Source organism: Haliaeetus leucocephalus, unplaced genomic scaffold (assembly GCF_000737465.1).
Source record: "Haliaeetus leucocephalus isolate CR32 unplaced genomic scaffold, Haliaeetus_leucocephalus-4.0 Scaffold417, whole genome shotgun sequence".
Lineage (NCBI taxonomy): Eukaryota > Metazoa > Chordata > Aves > Accipitriformes > Accipitridae > Haliaeetus > Haliaeetus leucocephalus.
The window spans coordinates 7151855-7172269 of record NW_010972853.1 but is presented as its reverse complement, the minus strand read 5'-3'; the positions used below and the strand labels follow the sequence as shown (position 1 = coordinate 7172269).

Sequence of the window (20415 nt, the reverse complement as noted above, 5' to 3'; positions counted from 1 at the left end):
TGGCTCGGAGGCAGCGTGAATCATCTCCCACTCGCTCCCTCGCCCACCATTTACACCGCTCGCTCGCTCCCTCCCTCCTTCTCCCCCTCCCTCCCTCCCTCCCCGCCGCCTCAGTCTCACTCGTTCTCTTCCCCTCCTCTCCTCTCCCACTCACTCCCTCCTCTCCTCTCCCACTCACTCTGTCCTCTCCTCCTCCCGTCTCACTCTTTTCACTCTCTCCCCTCCTCCTCCTCCCCTCTCCCCCTTTCTCTTCCCTCTCTCGCCCCCCTCGTTCCCCTGTCTCCCTTCTCCTCATCTCCTCCTGACACTGCACTGCAGCTGCTCCTCCAGCCCAGTCCTGCCCGCTTCCCTCCCTCCTTTCCCTTCCCTCCCCCCGGGTGCCAGATAAACAAGGCGCGCAGCATCCTCGACAATCCCGAGCTTAGCTCTACATTTTCGAAAAGGACAAGAGAACGGGACGAGCCCCCTCCCCTCCTCCTCCTCCCCCTTCCTCCTCCTCCTCCCCCCTTCCCTCCCTGCCCCCCCACCACAGAAGGGAAGAGACAATTCTCCTCCGAGCAGCAGCAAACATGATGGCGGCAGCTCCCATCCAGCAGAACGGGACCCACACCGGGGTTCCCATAGACCTGGACCCGCCGGACTCCCGGAAAAGACCGCTCGAAGCCCCCCCTGAAGCCGGCAGCACCAAGAGGACCAACACGGGCGGTGGGTATACCCTCTGTCACCTCCCCCCCGCCCAACCCACCCACCTCTCCGCTTCCCTACCTGCCTGCCTCCCCCCCTCCCCCCCCCCAAACATTCCCATTTCTCTAATGTTATCATTCATCAAAATGGCGTCGGTTTTCAGCATCTACCAGTCTTTTTATTTAATATCCACGCTGGGCTGCACAGCCGTGACCCTACGGAGACTAGGAGGGAGCACAAGGGGCTTCCGCAGCCCAGCTACCTCCCTCGCCCGCTTAACGATGGGCGAAAATAAATGGCAGCTGGAAGGAGACGGCGAACGCGCTTTCCTCCTTCCACATCCTCCGGGTCGCAAGTTGAATTTCAGCCTTGCCGTGCGTTTTCCTCCTCCTTGGCCTCACTTCTATTGTCAGCGCCTACACGGCGTGCGTTCGCCGTGCCGGGGGCGAGGGCTGGCTGGTGGCGGGGGGGACTCGCTAGTTAACAGCCCGCTCTTCCTGGAGGAGATGAGTTATAACGGGACCGGCATCTCCGCTGTCCGTGTGCACCGGAGTCGTCATAACAATGCACCGAGGCAGAGGTGAATTTATTTGCCCAATTTCGAGAGCAGCCTTCTGGCTGTGCGTAGTGCGTGGTTCAGCCAGCTATGTTGATACGGGTGGGCACGACTGTCACACACGGGCACTTCTCGTAGTCTCGGGTAGGAGACGTGGGGCGGGCTGGGATCGTCCCTTCCGCCTAGGGGGGAAGACGACAACTTTGTGAAACAGGTTTCCTGGTAAAAATCTCGATGTCCGTGCCAATGGGACGTTGCCTTAATTGCCGGGGAGAGCCTCAGTCTGGGGAAGCAGCGTACCCTCGTTGCCTTGCACTTTCTCGGAGCCGGTTACGGAAGGTCCTTAGACTTGAGCGTAGCTGGGTTTAGCGGTGGGGGGAGAGCACGGACAATTGTGCGGTTGCCGAATCAGACCGGGAATCTTTTATTTCTTTTTCCCCTCCATTCATTCTGTGGATTTTTTTCCTGTTCCGATTGTGTGCTTTAACGCTAGTGGTGGGTAGAGGACTGGCATTGTCCATCTCGTCACCTCTTAAGTGTATTTAAAATAAGTGACTTAGGCTTTTGATCAGTTGGGAAGAATTCTTCTTAATGTCCTTTAATTAATGAGCTTAAAAGAGATCATTGTCGCTTAAGAAGTGCTAAAGGAATGCATCAGGATTACTTAGGCAAGTGATTCCATCCGCACCATGTTGAGTTGTTTTCTTGGCAGTGACTGAAATGCTTGGAATAAAACCCCACATTTTGGGTGGGTTATTTGGTAGCAGAGTAGTCGTTTTGCTCACTTAAGAAGAATGCAGGCAAGAGCTAATTGCTATTCTCATGTGTTTGCTAATGACAAACAAATAGCCCATCAGAATTTACAATTCGTTCCTTTTTAGTTTTGGCATTTCTTTTGCAGTATTTTCAAGCAAGGTTGTAGTTGTCACTAGGCACGTTTTCGTGCAGGGCTTTATTTTTTTTCAAAGGGGTCCGATCATTTCTGCGTGCTGTGCTGCTTACCATTGGGAAAAAAAATTCACCTTTGAAATATAATTCGGATTTTATTCTTATTCTTTTACGGAATTAAGGAATCTATGTGCATTCTTTAAATCTGCTCAGAATAAACGAACGTATTTTAAAATGTCAAAGGCATAGTCTAAACATGTCTTGTAGAATGACGCAACTGGTTAGATGTAGATGCATGAATTGACTGGATGAGTTTAAAGATGTAACATTTTGTTTATTTGTGGGTCTGGGGAGGAAAAATCAAAGTTTGTAAGCCATATTAACCGTGCATATCTCAATTTTTCAGAGGATGGCCAGTATTTTCTAAAGGTCCTCATACCTAGTTATGCTGCTGGATCTATAATTGGGAAGGGAGGACAGACAATTGTTCAGTTGCAGAAAGAGACTGGGGCCACCATCAAGCTGTCTAAGTCCAAAGATTTTTACCCAGGTAGGTGCAAAAATTAGCCAATTCTTTATTTTTGAATCCCAAGGGATATACGTACGTGTCGGTGTGTTTCATGTATTGACGACTAAGCTTCCAGCACAGCTGGAAGCATTATTTCTCAGAAAAGTATGTTGCAAAGTGCAACAGTGAATATCAATGTTCTGTCTGTCTTGGTGTATGGAATGGACTGGGCACTAACTGCTTGAAATATGTTTAAAGATGTTTAAAATGTTTCTGCAAAACAGTATTTTTCATTAACATTTTGATTGCTTTGTTTTTTAGTTTTTTTAAAAAAATAAAAATCTAGCTTTAAGGAACCAACCTGACAGCTGGCTTAAAAATAATTGTTCGTTTGAAGTTTCCAGACATTGTAATGACAATTAAGCTAGAATGAGTAAAAACGAGAGGCCGCCTCTTAAAGAATGGGCCATTTACTTTAAATCCATTATGTACCTTCTTTCTGCTTCACTGCTTTGTTCACTGGCTCTGGAGTGAAGTAAAGAGGACAAGTGCTGCTCTTTAGATATTCTTTATATTATGTTTATCATGATGGTGGAAGAAAACTATTATGAAAGTGAAATAATTTGGATGAATAAAGAAATTAGTATTTTACATCAACTGCATTATATACAAGAAAGAAGATTTTAATATTTGCATATAACAATAATAAATACCTGATTTAGCATTTCTCCTTTATAAGATTTCTGAAGAGGGAGCCTTACATAATTGATATACAAGATTTTAGCTTCTGCAACTGAATAATCTTTTTTTTTTTCCCCTAAAGATGAACAAATTAGCATTCTGTAATTGAACTTTGTTCTTGAGGACTTTTTAAAAACTGATGTGAAATAATATTATAGCTAACACTTTTTCTAGTGTTTTGATTTTGTTATTTTGAAGAATAACTGTTGATTTAGAATTGAGTTGACTAGTTCTTACTTTCTTCTGTTGGAAAAAGAAGAGCTGCTTTGTATTTGATCTAGTTTAACAAGATGACTGAATTCTGCAAAATAGTGAAAGCAGTTGGTGTGGATGTAAACAGAACACTAACATTGGATCATTGAGCTTTCCTGTCCTCTAACTTTAGTGTCAGGCAGAAATGGATAATTTTTTATTAATGGAGAGATTGTGGTCTAGTTACAATGATGATTTTTCATGTGGAAATTTTAATGCACCTGTTGTACATTTCCTTAATGAATGTAGTTTATAATACTTAAATGTCAGATGTTAGTGATGCATGTAGATTTTTCCTGTTGAAAGATACAGCTTATGAACTGATGCTTGTTGTCTTTGAGGGTTTTTTTTTCTTTTTTACTTTTCTTTAGAAAGTTAGAAAAAATGATCCTTTATTTTGAAAGGTGTTAGGGTGGGAAAAAAAAAAATCAATGTAGGATTGTGAAAACTCTTGGAAGAAATAAAAGCATTCAAAAGAGCCTGATTGCAGAATTAATAACATAATCTGGGTAAAGAGCCGCAACAGTAAATTAAATTCACTGTCAATAGATGAAAATGAAATAGATTTTCTGCATTATACATGAGGTGGTATCAGATATGCAAGGATGTTACAGAAAATTGGTGTTTATGAAGAATATTCCAAATACCAAATTACGAGCCTTTTCATTTTACTACAGTTTATTTACACTCACTTGGAAAGGACGCTCCAAGGATTAGATCTTTTGTTCAGTGCTCTACCATAGTTCTTCTGTTTCCTGATTAAATCAGAATTACATATTTTTTTGTGTAGCAAATTGTAAAGATACAGCAGTAGTAGCAGAAGAACCTTTGAAAAATAAAAATTAGCAAGCTAGAATGACATGAGTAAAAACATTTGTGACATAAACATATTCTCTCTTAAAATCAGTAGTAAAAATATAAATAACTAGGGCAGGGAGGCTCAAGCAGTTTCACTGTAACAGGTGCAAATGAAGTTCCAGTTTGACTTCATACAGCGTGCTTTGAATTTGCAACCATGTTGTGTCGTATAGAAAATGAGTGTTGTAAGGAAGTTCGTGACTGACACCTGCTAAAGCATGGAATAGGGATGAGAAATGGATTCCAGTGTGGCTAGCTCTTGTTAGTCTTTCTGTTTGCGTTTGACCACCAGCCCATGGAATTTTTGGAGGTCCTGGCATTCCCTGAGCTGATGGCTTTTGGGTTTCTTCCAGACTCTCATGCTCATATAGCATTAGGGAATACAAACCATGTGAAATAGTTACTATAAAGATATGGTTTATTTTTCTTATAAGGTTTCTTAAACAATTATTCTGTTTTCCCAATAAAAGTCATTTAGTCCATACCTCTGATGCTTATAACTGTAAATGTATTTAATGTACATTTCGCTATGGAATGTTGTCTTGCCAAAGATTCTGTGAAACTTTTCTGTATTTCTGAAAAGTTTTAGCAGTCTGCGTAAGTTGCTGTCTGGAAAGGAGGAAGTTGGTTGTAATACAGAAGTCATGAGTAGTTCCTATGATCTAATAGTGTTCTTTTTTTTTTTTTTTCCTCTGTGATATAGGACTTCAGTATGCAGACTGATTTCTGTTGGAATTATTTTTGTGCATCAAAAGGTGACATAATTACTGAAGAATTATATGACAGCTCTAATTACAAGAAATTGAAGGAAAAAACAGCTTTTCACTGAACATTTTAGTTTACAAAATAGGAAGCAGTACATAAGTACATTACTGTCCACTGCAGTCTTATTTTTTGAGTACAAAATTTATTGTTCTCTTTTCAGGTTACCGGCTGACTTTTTCTAATTGTCTGGACTTCTGCGATTTGACTTTGGTTATTGTTCTTAGATTATCTCTGATTCTTTTCTGTTCAGGGTTGTCCCCCTAGATTAGTGGAAATGAAATTAAAATGGCAAAATATGCCCTACTTTTAAACTAATAGGTGCTGATCCTTTCTGCAGAGAAGTACAGAGTGTGTATTGACTAGTAGGTTCTGGTCCAAAATTTAAATACAGATGTAGCCATGCTACTTTAATATTAATGAAGTGAACTTCATAAAGAAAGTGGCTGCTGTGGAGCTATTTTAATGTATGGTTTTATTTTCAGTAATACAAAAGAGAGTCAGTATTTCTGTGGTATTAAGCTCTCATTGTCTTATCTCTTTCTCCATTCTGAATTATAGTGAGTGCTGGACTGAAAACTGCTCTGGACATATGTATTTTTTCCATTGCGAATGCTGGCGCACACTCTCCCTTTCTTTCTCTCTCATGCAGTCTTGCTCTTTCTCTGTGTTCCCACCCCAGTCTCACACATACACACATGCATACACGCACAAAATTATGTTACATCGCATCACGTTGTTTATCTTGCAACAGGATCTTGCCTGGTCTGAACTGGGTGCTTGAGTGAATATGAGCTCGGTCAGTGTTTTTCAATTTATTGGAATATGAAGTCATATGTGTACTGAAATTAGATAATATTAAGAACAGAGATTAATAAAAACATAATTAAATGGGGATAAGGTTTTCCTGCTTTTAACAACAGATTAGCTGTGTTGTTTTTATAGCAGATTTTTAATCAGTAGTGATCTAAATACTTGGAGAATACAAAAGGTGGGAGTTTCCTCCCCCGCCTCGTATTGACAGTGTATGAAGTGTTGTGTGGCGATGTTATGTTTTTACGAAGTGACTTGTATTTGAGATGTTTTGTGTTTGAAGATCAGATTTTTCTGAAACATTCATGTATTATGGGAGATAGTCTAGCTAATCTTTGTGCAAGTGCCTTTTGAAAAGTCTCTTATTCTGACTCTTAAAAACCTTTCAAACACATTGAATGTGTTACTTAACACAACTTTACAGGAATTTATAATTAATAAGTTCACTTTCTAGTTTCATTACTCCTCTTAAACTGTTAGGAAGGGGAAAGGTATAATATGTCAAGCTTGAGTCACCATTATTATTTCCTTTATATAATAAAGGAATTGTCATGTTAATTTATAACTCTTAAAAATAACCTAAAGTCTAGTGGGGAAAAGAATCTGTTTTAAAAATCAACACTTGAAATAATATCGAAGTGAAATACTGCTTTTTCAGCTATGGAAGAGAAAAAAGAGTAATGGAGTTAGAAGCGAGAATGGTGTTAGTTATTAGTTGTCTGTTGTCATGGTTCCTTGAAGGTGGTTTGTCATACATCAATAAATGCATCTCACTTTTATTCTTGATACTTCTAATTTTTTTCTAAGGTGTTAACATTAGCTGATTAGAGACTTCATAAGTAGATATCTAAGATTTTCAGATTCTTTTGTAAACATTTACTTACATGAGTAACTTTGGGGATAATGGGACTGAGGAAATGACTAAATAGTGAGTAGAGATTTCAGAGCTGTGTACGTTTGTAAAGTAATCACTGGAATCACTGATCTTTCTACTAGTTTAAAAAAAAAAAAAAGACCAACCACCAAAAACCCCCAAGTGTTGATTGCCAGCTGTTCAGAGAGATAATTCTCAGTTGGACAGTTGTCTGTTGCCTGGTTACTGGAACAGAATAAAAAAAAGTTGGCTTGTTAGCCAGCAGATCCTTAGTATTTTACATTTAAAAGGAAGCTGAAACTGAATATGTAACTTGGTATGATCTTGAGATTGTTACATATCTAACTCGCCCAGTGTATCATTGCTTAACAGCTTCTCATTTGGTAGGCTTAGAGAAATTTTGAGTGGAAGTTTAAGTAGAAATTTTGCACTGATTTCTTCTATGTGCAGGGACTTGCTCATGTTAATGAGTGAATAAACTTTGACGTAGTAAATGGCTTTGGCTTGCATGAAAGTGCTGTGTCTTTGTCTTGTATAAGAAAGGTTTAAAACAACTTGTGATAGATTTGGAATGGTTAGTCTAACTTTAGTAAATGATACAGACTAACCATATGTGCACTTGGTTGGCAAAATAAAGAACAAAGTGAGGATGGCTGTTATCACGGGGAAATGCCATATTTAATAATTTTCAACCTTTAACTGTGATTGCTTTTGACTAGTTTTCAATATAATTGAAAACCAAATGATTCTTAGTAATTAGAAAGGTTATGTAGGTGAAAGTCCTTCTAGTAACAGTGTGTTTTTTTGTTAAAGTTGAGATTTCTGTAAAGCAGTTATTCATTAAGAATATCTATTTTCTGGACTAATGCATTCTGGAAAAAAAAAAAACCCAAACCTAAAAAAAAATAGCCGAAGTTGGTATGCACTGAAAATGTTAAATTTTCCTCTTTCACAAAGTTTTAAATTTCCATACAGTACTTTGATGGTATTTTGCAGATAGATCAAAATTTTAATGGATGTTTGTCAGAACGTAGGTATTGGAGCTACTATTTTAAAAATACAAACAGGGAATGTCTGAGTCTCTTAACTGTTTTCCTCTTCTCCCTTGTGCAGTAAAAGAAACATGTTTTTGCTTTTCTTAATGGGTGTAACCTGTAACAAGCAATACCTTTTTCAAATACTTTTTGATCTTGTTTGTTCTTTAATTAATTGCAGTAACTTAGATACTGTCATCAGTAGTTGACCACAGAATTTATTTCGTCAGTGATCAGTAGCGTTTTGGCCAGGGGAGAAAACCTTGGATTTAGTGAATTTGTCAGACTGGCTTTTAGAAAAAGAGCATAGAGGGATTTTGGGTGGAGGGCTTGCGCCTGATTGCTGTCTCATTTCTGTCTTTGGACACAGCTCTAGCATAAAGTTAGGCAACATCTGTAAAGTTTTGACTGGCAAGCATATTGTTGCAAATTGCAGCAGGTGAAGTCAGCGTTGCAGTCTGTCTTAAAAAGAGGTTAGTTTGGTTTTTAGCATTTATCAGTAGGCCAGTGGGAGTTAATGACTTGATGAGGAGTATGGTAGTTGTCAGTTGTCTAGTGTTGGAATGCTGCAGGTAATTGGGCTGGACTGGTGAGAGCTGTGGCAGTGTTCTTCTCACGTTGCACTGCAGCTGCTGTTGATCTTAATTAATCTGACCCTCAGAGGCTGCAGTGTCATGGTATAAAATGCAATACATACTAGAAATGGAAAGGCTGCTTTTTGACTCTTGTTGATGGTAGTGCTTCTTGGTAGGCCTTTTGGTTTTCTGATTGTATTTGTTTGACACTAGCATAAAATTCTTAATGTACTTCAATCTAAAACTGTAATACATTTTTGCTGTTTATCAAATGTATCTGATAAGTAATGAGGCTGATAAACATGTTTTTGAAATGTCACTTGTAATGGACTTAGCAAAAACATTTGTGTTTATTCTGACAATAAATACAGTTGTCTGTAAATGAGAAGAGTTATATTGTTTGTGTCTGGTGTGAATTTCTGGTGTACTGTAGTATGCTGTGTTAGTGGGGTATGCTTGGTGCTTGTGCCGGCTAGCTCAGAGTTGTGATTCTTGTAAGGATTTCTAGTAACATGGAAACATGTAAAATTGAGAGCTGGTATTTGGTAGTTGGAATACATGAGTGTGCTGTTCATGTGTGAGACTATTAATTTACTGTAGGTATACTAATATCTTCTGCCTAACTGCATGACATGGCTTTAGGAGACTATGAGGTTCCTTACGTTCACTGGTATTCAGGGCGATTCTGTCTTTCTGTCCCCCAAGGGAAACATCAAACCAGAGTTTAGCCTAGAGATCTTTTAAATGTTACATTACAGACATATAAGGTTCTATTCCATCCTATTTTTGCTTTGATTTCATTGCATCCCAATTTGTGACTATTCATAGCATTATAAGGATTAACTGCATTGCCTGTATTTTAATTTAAAAATAGAGAAATGATTGTCAGAATACTCTGTTTTAAATTTGCCGTATATTTAATAGACATATTAAATATTTTAATACATAATAAAATGACAATTATCTAAATTCCCATCCCCCATATTAACTTGTTTTCACTTTAACATATTAGATAATTAACTATGGTTGAATCTGATTGGGGTTTACTTAATATTAAATGTGCTGTTCTTGATTATTGCTAAGTATTAAAATTCATTTGCAGTTACTTAACTGGTCTGAATGAAATGTCAGTTTAAGGCAGTATTTGGAAACTGGAAGTTTCCAAATGGAAACTATGGAAGTTTCTGTGGATTGCTATGGTTTCTGTGGAAGTCTACTCCCAACTGTACTATGCTAACATGCCTTTGTAACTTCAAATATGAATGTATCACTCTTTGCTTGAGCTAGTTATGAGCAATACTATTGTGCGTTGCTCTTCTCGACTTCTGAATTGAAATAAATTTTGTGTAAGGTTTGTGTGTTCTGCATAATTGATGGACAAAATTAAGTCTCCTTCATGAAAGGCCAGAGAACATAGGCTGATGTATGAAGTAGGTCATGTAAATAACTAGATGTGACCAGATAGCACTTGAAAGAATAGTGTATTAGGGACCAGGTTTAAAGTTATATCTTGGTGACATAAACGATCTGGGGTCAGATCCCTTGTAAGTGAGGAAGAGATACCCTTGTCAACTTAAGTATATGAAAGTGATAATGTAACATTAGCATTTGTTGGATATAAAGAAACATGAATCTCAGACAAAATTTCGTATTTGCCTGGTCTTTTAGGTTTTGATTGTGAAAAGACTAAACATCTGTTTTTCATCATTGATCTCTCACTGCATCCTGCAGGGCCTGTCATCTCAGCATTGACAGGATCAGATGAAAAATACAATCGATGTGTTGACATTTTTTTGAGAATCACTCAGGTAAGATTACTTGTTATACAGAACTACAGTGAAATTCATGGCTGCTGCTAATGTTTCACCAGTTGGAGCCTTTGCATTCTCAATCATTAATTAAATTAGATACTGAGGTTCTCTGCATGTTCCCTTGTTTCTATTTTAAAAGCACTTTTTGTGCCTTGCTCAGTGCCATTTAACTCTCTTGTAATTTCCCACATAAAGAGCTTCACACATTTGTACTATTTTCCCCCACTTCATAGAGTGGCACCTGTTTGCTTGAAGCAAGAACCATAGTGCACACCTCCAAAGGTCTTGGAAGATTTGTATGTACATGTATTTTATTTTATTTTCAAGTAGTGACTTTAGTTCTTTTTAGATTCTTCATTGGCAATATAGGGAAGAAAATTCTCTGTAGAGAACCAGATAATCAGAGGCAGCAGTAATTTGTCATCTTCCTAGTGTGTTCTAGAATCCGATTTTCAAAGTGTACATCAAAAATTACAAATATTTAACTGAATATACAACTGTGCAGTCTTTATTTTTATAACATAAATTATTGAAAATATTTATATGAAGTCATGTACTGGAAAAGTAGGAAATGGCACGTGTCCATTCAGTTGGCTTTGTTGAGCATCCAGAGTGCTTAGAGAATTAAAATTGTATCAGAGTGTACTCCCAAAGAGTTGGGCAATGAAATATCATGGCTTTGAGGAAAACGGGAGAAGACCAGTTGGCCCATATGCTGAGTTGGAGCTTGATCTAGCTGAGGTTTACATTTTGTCCCCATCTGTAATCTGGCGCTGCAGAAACGCCAAAGTGTAGGTAGGATAGCGTATAGTAGTAGTAGCAGCAGCAGCAATTCAGATGCTGCAGCAGATACTATTTTGGCAGCGATATTGAACTGGAGTTATAGAATATTTATGTTTTATTGTAATCCGGCAGCTACCAACAGTTTTCCTGAGGAACACAAAAAAAAAGAAAAGGGAAATAGGTGGCTTTTTAGCAGCGTATTGACCTGGATTGGAAGAAAACGTCTGTGGAACAAGAGAGGCTCTTCTGTCATTCTGTCTGTGCTGAGTTTCAAAGGTCTGCAATGAAACTCTGCTACTGGATGCCTTAAAGCTTTATAAAAATGATTTGTTGCAATGAGAAGTGTTAGAACATGTATGGGGTTTGTTTTCTGTCTTGCATGTGTGTGCACACTTCATTCTTTGTATGTCTTCTACTTAACTGTATTAGATGAACACTTGGCAGCTCTGTCAATCTAAAGTAAAAATTGGATTCCCCAGGAACTCCTTGTAATTATATCACTTCCCAACTTCCGCATCTTCTACTATGCAGTGCAGCACACCTAAGTCTGCCAGTTCTTGTTGTGATTACTCTTCCTCATTACTCAAGCAGCATATAATTTCTAGCATAGTGAAATGCTTAAAAAAAAATAAAATAAGGAAGTGTTAACTTTACAGATTTTTTTTTCTTTTTAAGGGATATAAGTTTTTGTGGTTTTGTTTAGGTAGTAATGCCAAGTGCTCATCTAGTATTTGCACTGCTTTTAACAATAATAAAATACATACTTTATAATTTTATAAGCTGTCTAGTTCTGTATGGATCTACATCTATGACTAGCTGTTCTAGTAAGTGCCAACATGATACATAAAATGAATAAATTCTATTTTTCTGATTAATTGATCCCAAATAACCAGAAAAAAGATGGGGCAATTTTGTGCTATGAGCAGGTAAACTCTTAGGATTGGACAGGAAAGAGCCTTTATAAAAAGGAAGTTACCTTGTGTACCCAGTAGCTCTTAATTTTTACTTGAGTTGATCATGATTTCTTTCCCTGAATAACTAGTATTCAGAAGAAGGAAAACAAATCCTTCCTCAGATAGCCAGATTTTAAATCAAGTTGTTAAAAACAATATACTTAAGTGTATGTAGAAATCCACATGTAATTGGTGGCCTCAGAGCTTTAGTCTTGCATGTTCTTGATGAGAAGATCAATGAAATAGGTGGCTATATTTGTCCTCCTTTAGCTTTCCTGTACCTTTTAAAAACAACCCCCTCTCAGTTTATGCAAATGTTTTATAACCTTCTAGTCTTAGAGACATAGAGTGGATAGTGGTAGCAAGATCAGTGTTTGAATTAAATATTTGTACCTAGTTAAATTTAATTTTTATTTCAATTTTCAAATGGTACTTTGTTGATTAGTAACTAATAATTTTCTTGTTTCTGTATTATCTTTTCCAGTGGATCATGTTTTTGATAGTACTTACTATATGAAAGAATGTGGGTTTTGGTGTTCAGAAGTAGTTCCAGTTCTGTCCTTCACACTTAATTAGCTTAGCACTTTCTGATTTGGAGGGTGCAGACATGAAAAGGGCACAAAATTTAGTCATCCGAAATTGTAAAATAAATACCTTGATTTTTCCCTTCTTCAACACACATGCATATGCTCATAATGAGGAAAAATAAACCCCTCGTTGTTTATCCACTTTTTGTCCTTTTTTGATGGAATAACTTATTATGGTGCTTAAATGGCTACCATGCTTTTCAGTGTTGGCTAGTCCAGGAACTTAAGTTTCATCATGTGCAAAATTCTTTTCACGTGTTTTCTTTTGTAAAGAAGTCTCTGCTTGTAAATTTTGGCAGCTTTGTATTGGCTGTCTGAAGATCATTGATTTTTTTTTCCCATTATTTATTTAAGTATTTGGCTTTTTACTAGAATGGCCAGTTCTGTTTTGGGTGCCTTGTTTCTCCCAGTACAAACTTTCAGAAGTGATTGCAACAATTTACTGAGGGTTGTGGTATTTCAACTGCAATTAAAATTTAATGACCTTTTCCTAAAAATATGCATATAGTTAAATGGGCTCCGAAGATAATGCAGGGAATTTTTTCTGTGATATGTTATTGCATAGGAGATCAGAATAGGTGATTGTAATGCTCTCGGTAGTGGCAAGCATGAAGGTGTCTTAATTTGGGTGGCTTTTCCCTGTCAAAGATTCTATGAAGCCACAACTAAGAAAGCATGCAGGGCTTTTGGTGTAAGCTAGTGTATGTTAGTAGCACTGGTTCTGTGTGGTGAGGTTTTCATATTGTAAAGTATGCTTACTGGGGAGGTGCAGATAAGCTGATGATGGCTATCTGATATTCAAGTCAAGTGTGCTTAAAACTAAAAGTATTTCAGAAACTAATATAAATTTCATATTTGTAGTATGACTTACTTCAGTAGGTCTAGGAAGAGCTGTAATGTTGCAGTGCTAATTTAGAGGTAAAAGTGCTATTAGTAGTTATCTACTGAATTGTAATGCAGTTTATTGGCAAACCAAGGGAGAATGATGGCGTGTTTTATATGAAGTGATCTCAGTTTACGAAGAAACAGATGTGTGAACTGTAGTGTGGATTCAGATCCATAGATATTCTGGAATCCTTGTAGGTAAGTCTCTATGTAGAGGGAAGACCAAGTTGCCTTAGGACATTTGAGTAGACTTTATTTATCTCTCTGTTTTGAATAATTTTTAAAGTTTCACTCTGCTTTAAGCAGGTTCTGTTGTGTTAATCCCTTTAGAGTGCAGCAGTTTTCACATGGCATTTAAATGCTGGATTCTAAGGGGATTATCACTTCCCCAATTTCTTTTTCCCTTGCTCAAAAGCAAAAGATGGTTTTCATATTGGATTTCTGTATAGATGTTTCTTCTGTGTAGAAATAACTTACTGGTGTTATCTGCTTGAAGGTGTGGGATGTCCCCTATGTTTGTCCCCTTCCATGGGGCAAATTGAGGAATCTTGCTGGACAGGCCATCTTACAAATGCGGAAGATGGTTAGAAAGATATATTTCATTCAAAAAAATACTATGTGTTTGCTGCTTATTTGGGAAAAAGCCAGTGATTCAGTCTCAACAAGTATTTAATTTCAATTTTTAATCTCCAAGTTATTTTTTAGAGCTCTAAGTTTTCCTTCTACAAACCTTTAAATTCTGAATCTCAGAATAGTAGTTCAGCATGTTCTAAGTGCTGGAAAATTTGTAGTTTATTTCGTAAGCAGTTTAACATGCATATATTTTTACTTCCACTTTTATACTTGATGTTCAGAATGGAAATTCTGCCAGTAAATTATAACCATCACTCTGAATTTAGATTTTGTTAAGTAAAACTTCCCATTTTTAGATAGGGTGAAGATTTTGGGAAGTAATCAGTCTGACAAATTGTTTCCCATTCTTTGTGTTTCTCGAGATCAAATATTGTACTGAAGTTGAGCATTTCTTGAAGTTGTCCAAACTTTTTATATATGCGGGTCAGTAAAGTGAGGTACAGTTCTTCCATCTTTCCACTGCTGATGTTCTATTACTTTCAGCAAAAAAGGAATACAAATTCTTTTTCTTGTCCCTTAAGCATAAGGGCTGAAAATGAGAATTTCTTTCCTGTTTGCCACTGCCTCCCAGGAAAGTGAGTGGAGACACTCCTACAAAGGCAGTAAAATTACCAGCAGTTTCTGTATAAAAACATTAATTAGGTAAGTACTGAATTTATGCAAGGTGGAGTATGCATCCAGTCTACAAAGCCCCATATTGGTGTGTTTTCACATAGGGATAAATCTGTATATGATTCCAATTTAGGTCTTTTGGTAAAAGACTTCTTTCTTTCTAACAGTGTTCCTTTTTCTAGCAAAGGAATGTATGTTTTCCTGGTGCTTCTCTAGGGTAGTTAAATTTACTACTGCCTTTTTCTCTAAGGAGGGATGTATTCTCACCATTTTCTAGCCTCGCAAACAATTGTAATTGAACTTTTCTCAGCTGGATAGAGCTGCTTGAATCTGTATTTGGAGGTGTCTTTCTTCCTACATTCTGTTTTAATATAATCAAGTAAATGATGAATACAGAAATAACGCATGTGCTTTGGTGAGGAACATGTAGGATGCCTTTTCAGTTAAAAACAGATGTTTATCAAAAATAGGTATATAATACAGATTATCAGTATGAACTTGCCAAGTATACACGTTCTCCTGTTTTGGGATAAGAGTTTTATAGCCTTTTGTTTTAGTTCATAGTCTCTTTGTAAGAAAAATCACATTGTTTTAAAAGTTTCTTTCAATTCTTAATGCAAAAATGCAGCCCTTTGCTAATGCCAAAAGCAGGACAAATGATAAAAACTTAGTGCATATAATCAGTAGTGTTTTGTAATTATCTTATTCTTTGACTTGCTTAAAAATATGGCCAGATTTTCTGATATTAAAAGAATGATTCTGTGTCTTTATAGACTAGCTTTTTAATATATTTGTAAATCTGTTCAGTAATTCCACGTAGGAAAATACTGGCTTTATGTTAATGTATTCCAGTCTTGCTAAAAGGTCCATTTTAAGAGAAGCGTTAGATCTAATCCAGTTTCAGGTACAAATCCTCTTCAGACTAAACATTTTCTGGAATCTGTTTCCATTTGCAAATAAGTGCTCTTGTTACAAGCATTACATTTTTTCTTTTGTTCCAACATTCTTGTTTTATTTTAGATTTGAAAGGTGGAAATCAAAATTTATGAAGTGTGGAACTGATTGCATTGTCAAAAATTATCTAAACAATTAGCAGGAAGGATTCTGTAGTTAAAGTTCTAATCTGGAATGTTAAAAGGCACAGGTAAACTGTCGAAAAATAAATTCTAAGGAAATATTGGCATTTTGACTTAAAGTAGTAATCATGAAGTCAAATTGTCCTATTTTTGTGTATTACATAAAATGTTTTGACTCATCTTTTAGAAGGATTATTTGGACTTTGGATCAGGGAGGAGACTGATGAGGTATGTATGGAAGAAATCAAATATATGCATCATTCTGCTTTTCTGTAAGGAAAAAAGTTGGAATACTTAAGGTTTTCCTATGTTCTGGATAGTCCAGTTGTTTACACAAGCCTTTATTATTTAAAAAATCCTGCCCTGATTTGTTCATTGAAAATGAAAATCTAAGAAAAGTTTTGGTTTAGTGTTCAAATTCTAATGCTTTTCAAATTTTTTCAGCAAAAACTTAAACATTTTTTGCATGTGTTTCATTTTGAGCTTAATAAAAACGTTCTGTAAAGGTAGTTGCAGACTCAAGGACTTGATGCTCATTTAAAAACAGATGGGAAAAAAATGGGGAGGCACTATTAAACTCTTGTATGTTTGTATTTATAATGTAATCTGTATTTTTAGAATAAGACAGCATGTTCAAGTATATCTTGATATTGTCTGCTTTCTGTTGAAATGATCAAAAATCCTATCTACAGTTTGCAAGAACTGAGGGAGACAGTGGAAGATGCAGTTGATAACTGAGTGGCATATCTTTACATTTATTCTGTACTCCTGAACAAAAACCAGAAGTATTTGGAATGGCTGCTGCATAGTTATTTGGCTACTAAGGTTTTAACTGTTTGTTTCCATGCACATTTTGATTTTATTGTATAAAAATACATGGTCCTGTTTGAGTTGCAAAAGCAGAGATTAAGATTATGTAATTTTTCATGGTAATTATGTGTGAGCTCTTTGCTTATTTACGCAAAGAAACATTAAAAAAAGAAATCCCTCTGAACAGCTGAAGTGACACCGACCACCAGCTGTGGAATCTGAAATCAAAGATTTCAGGGCATGATTTGTATTAAACTGCAATTAGAATGTATGATTCTGCAATAGCGATTGTTCTGAGTGAGGTCAAATTGCACATGAAGAAGGAACACAAGTGAGGTCTGTCTTCACTGCAACTGATGTCTGCACACGTGCTATTTCACAGTATTTTTTAATCACATGAAAAACTGGGAGAATGACTAATTTGATTGTTTTATTTGTCCATTGTCAGTTAAGACTTAGTATGTCAGTAGGTGAATTAAAGACTTGAAAGGGAAAATAAAAATTGAAAATACTATCTTTGAGAAACTTATTTTTAGTATTCATTTTGCACCTTAAAATTTTACTGATAAGAAAGCTAAATCATTACTAAAACATTAGAGACTTGTTCTAATGTATTTTTTTCTCTTTTTTTACATGTAGTGTACTGCATGTTAAAAATACAGTATTGACCTACTGCTATTGTAAAAGACAGCATTTTCTGTTTTCAGATAGAGTGCATTTTGACACATTGTTTAAAAACTAGAACAGCTCTGCATATGAAAACACAAACTGTGATAATTAGATAGATATGCCATATGTGATAGTTTAAGTTGGCATATATCTCAAATGGCATGTTTAATGTAATGTATTACTGGAATTTGTAATTTTACAGCTGAAAGCTGTTAATTCTTTTATACTGACTCCTTCTCATGAACCTGTAGGTAATGATGGCAGACCTTTTTCTTTGCAAAGCCCTGCTTCTCAGAACTTAAAACATAGTTATAAGCTGCTGTATTTTTAGTGGAATATTTGACTTGTGTGTATTCCCATAATATTTTAGGTATTTCTGACTACTCAGATTTCTGTAACTTTTTTTAATAATGATACAGTTAGCATTGGGGGATGGTCAGAACGCTGTAATAAAATGTCTGTAATGAGGAAAGAAGGAAGGTCTGTTTTTTCACATAGCCTGTTTTCTCAGTGCAGAACTTCCTCACTTTTTAAGTTAAGGCAAAAAATATTGTCAACCCTAAGCACTTGAGAATTGTTAATGGTGGCTAAAATCCTCACACCTGGCCTTTCCACACTGTGCAGCTAGACAGAAATCACTGGTCATGCGACAGAAATGTCAAGGGAAGAAAACAAGACTTCTGAGTACAACTGGGTATGGTTGGGATGGAGTTAAATTTTTTTTTCACAGCAGCTTGTGTGGTGCTAAGTTTTAGATTTGTGACCAAAAAAGCATTGACAACACGCTTGTGTTTTAGCTGTTGCTGAAGAGTGTTTGCACAGTGGCAAGGCCTTCTCTGTTTCTGACTCTGCCCACCTCCCCAGCGAGAGATTGGGCCTGCACAAGGAGTTGAGAGGGGACACGGCCAGGCAGATGACCTCAACTGACTAAAGCTATTCCATGCCATATAACATTGTCCTAGCAACAAAATGGAGAGGAGGGGGTTTTAGATAATGTTTTTCTTCGAGAGTAGTTGGGCAGTGGTCTACCCGTGGGATGTGGTGAGTGATTGCCTTTGCATCACTTTTTTTTTTTTTCCCCCTTCTTCTACTTTTCCTTCCCTTAAACTATTTTTATCTTGACCCATGATTTTTCTTGCTTTTGCTCTTCCTATTTTCTTCCCCCATCCTGCTGGGGCATGGCAGGGGGTGGTGAGTGAGCAGCTTTGTGGGTTTAGCTGCTAGCCACGGTGAGCCCACCACAGGGATTACTAACCTTTTTGTGTTGTGTAAACATTTTGCCTTTCTAAAAATGTAGGGGAGGAACCCCCAAACTTCACTAAACTTTGTCTTGGTATACTGGCAGACACTGCTAAGAGTTATAGAAATTAATTGAGTTTACAGCTCTGGATGCTGGTTAGGTCTTCATCTGTGTTCCCTTACATAGGTCATTCTTGGGGTGCTTCTACGTTGAGTGTTCAAAAGGAACATAGCACAGAAGGCAACTGAGGAATCTTTTGGGAAGCTAATTCAAGTGAATTGTTAGAAAGTAGGTGTGGAAAGGACCTCATGGGTTAGGGAATCCAGTTCCCTACTGTCCTTCCAGACAAACCCATAAAATTTCATATTCCTAGCCCTTTTAAGGCCTTCCCCCTGCCCCCAAACTGAGGTGATGCTGCCAGTTCCAAGCTCCCAAACAAGAGAAATGCAACGGAAAATCTCTGAAGCATCTTTACACACTGAGGAGATGTCCTAAATGAAGTAGGATGAGGATGACAAAGGAAAATGTACCCTATGAGCTTGGTGCCTATTTGTATGAGACAATCAAACAAGCTGGTGGGAAGGTAAAGCTTTTATAGCAAAGTAAAGGGGCTGTTTCTTTTTCCTTCATAAGGTAAATGTAATTTAGTTAATGAAAAGAAGTGCTGTCCTTTTTTGACAGAGCTGTTAATGGGACATCATACTCGTACAATCCTGCTCTTGGGTCATTAAGTCCAATTCCGTCTTTTTGCAGGTAGCTATAATTCATAATCCCAGTCTATGGAAGTGCTTTTTAAGACAAATAGGAACTTCTGAAATGGTATGATTTCATTAGCACTAGGATTTGCTGCTCACACAGTAACCTTTATTCCTGAAAGTAGGCATGACTCCTTTCAGAAAAAACTCGTATTAAGCTAACTTTTTAGCTTTGACAAGTTCTAATTTAAGAGTCAAGTGACTCCAAGCATGGTGTCACATGAATATCTGGTCAAGTTCATAAATTAATAATGTGTGAGTTGAAAATTAGTTTGGTTGGTAATGAAAACTGTGTTGAAATTAAACATGGCCTTCTAGGCAGATCAGTATTACCTTTAAACCAACCATACTTTCTGCTAATTTGCATGAGATTGTGGTTATATTTTCATTCATGTTCTGTATGCTTCTCAGACATTTTCAGGCTGGATTCCCTTCTATGTTGTTTTATCATAATAAAAAGTTGCATATGAAAAATGCAGCCAGTTATCTCTGCCCTCCCCAAGCCTAAACCAAAAGAATGAAATTTCAAAGTCAAGTAGGTGAAAGCCTTCAGATTTTTAATTTCCTGTTGTTAATTGTATCTCTTTTGTACATCGAAAAGCTGTGGAAATGGGTGTATAACCTTGTAACTAGATGCTAAGACAGGTGTATGTGAACAGATTGGTGAGGAGGAGAGGAGTGTTTAGTAGACAAGATGTTTGAAGAGCCTTGCCTTGTTCAGCTCTTTTACTGTCATTGACTGTAGCTACTCTGTAGCCTCCCAGTGATTGCTTCTATGGTACTTACTACTGTGGCTGCTTTGGCAGCATAGGTGGGGGGGGTTTACATTTGTTGCAGTGTTTTTTGTAAGGCAGGCAGGCAATCAAAGCACTGTTTTTTCAACTCTAAAAATTCTGCCCCATTTAAAAATATTTTCATGGGATGAAGTAGCTGCTGCTCTAGCTCAGTCTCAGTGGGTTTTAAAATTGGGCTTTGAGCATTATCTACAGTAGTCTTTATAAAAAGAGGCAGAACTTCTTATATTGGAATGGCTGTTGCATGTTTGTGAAAAATGTA

The 20415-nt window shown here is 37.2% G+C and overlaps 1 protein-coding gene across 2 annotated transcripts in view; it reads left to right on the top strand.

Moving 5' to 3' along the window:
- Positions 1-282: 282 nt before the first annotated feature.
- The window catches only part of NOVA1 (neuro-oncological ventral antigen 1), a 156379-nt gene continuing 136246 nt past the window's right edge, over positions 283-20415 (top strand). For both annotated transcript variants that reach the window (XM_010574236.1, XM_010574235.1), the window contains exons 1-2: positions 283-705; positions 2535-2678. In XM_010574236.1, coding sequence (XP_010572538.1) covers positions 570-705; positions 2535-2678 — 280 coding nt within the window. In that variant the 5' untranslated portion in view covers positions 283-569. The remainder of the gene's footprint in view (positions 706-2534; positions 2679-20415) is intronic.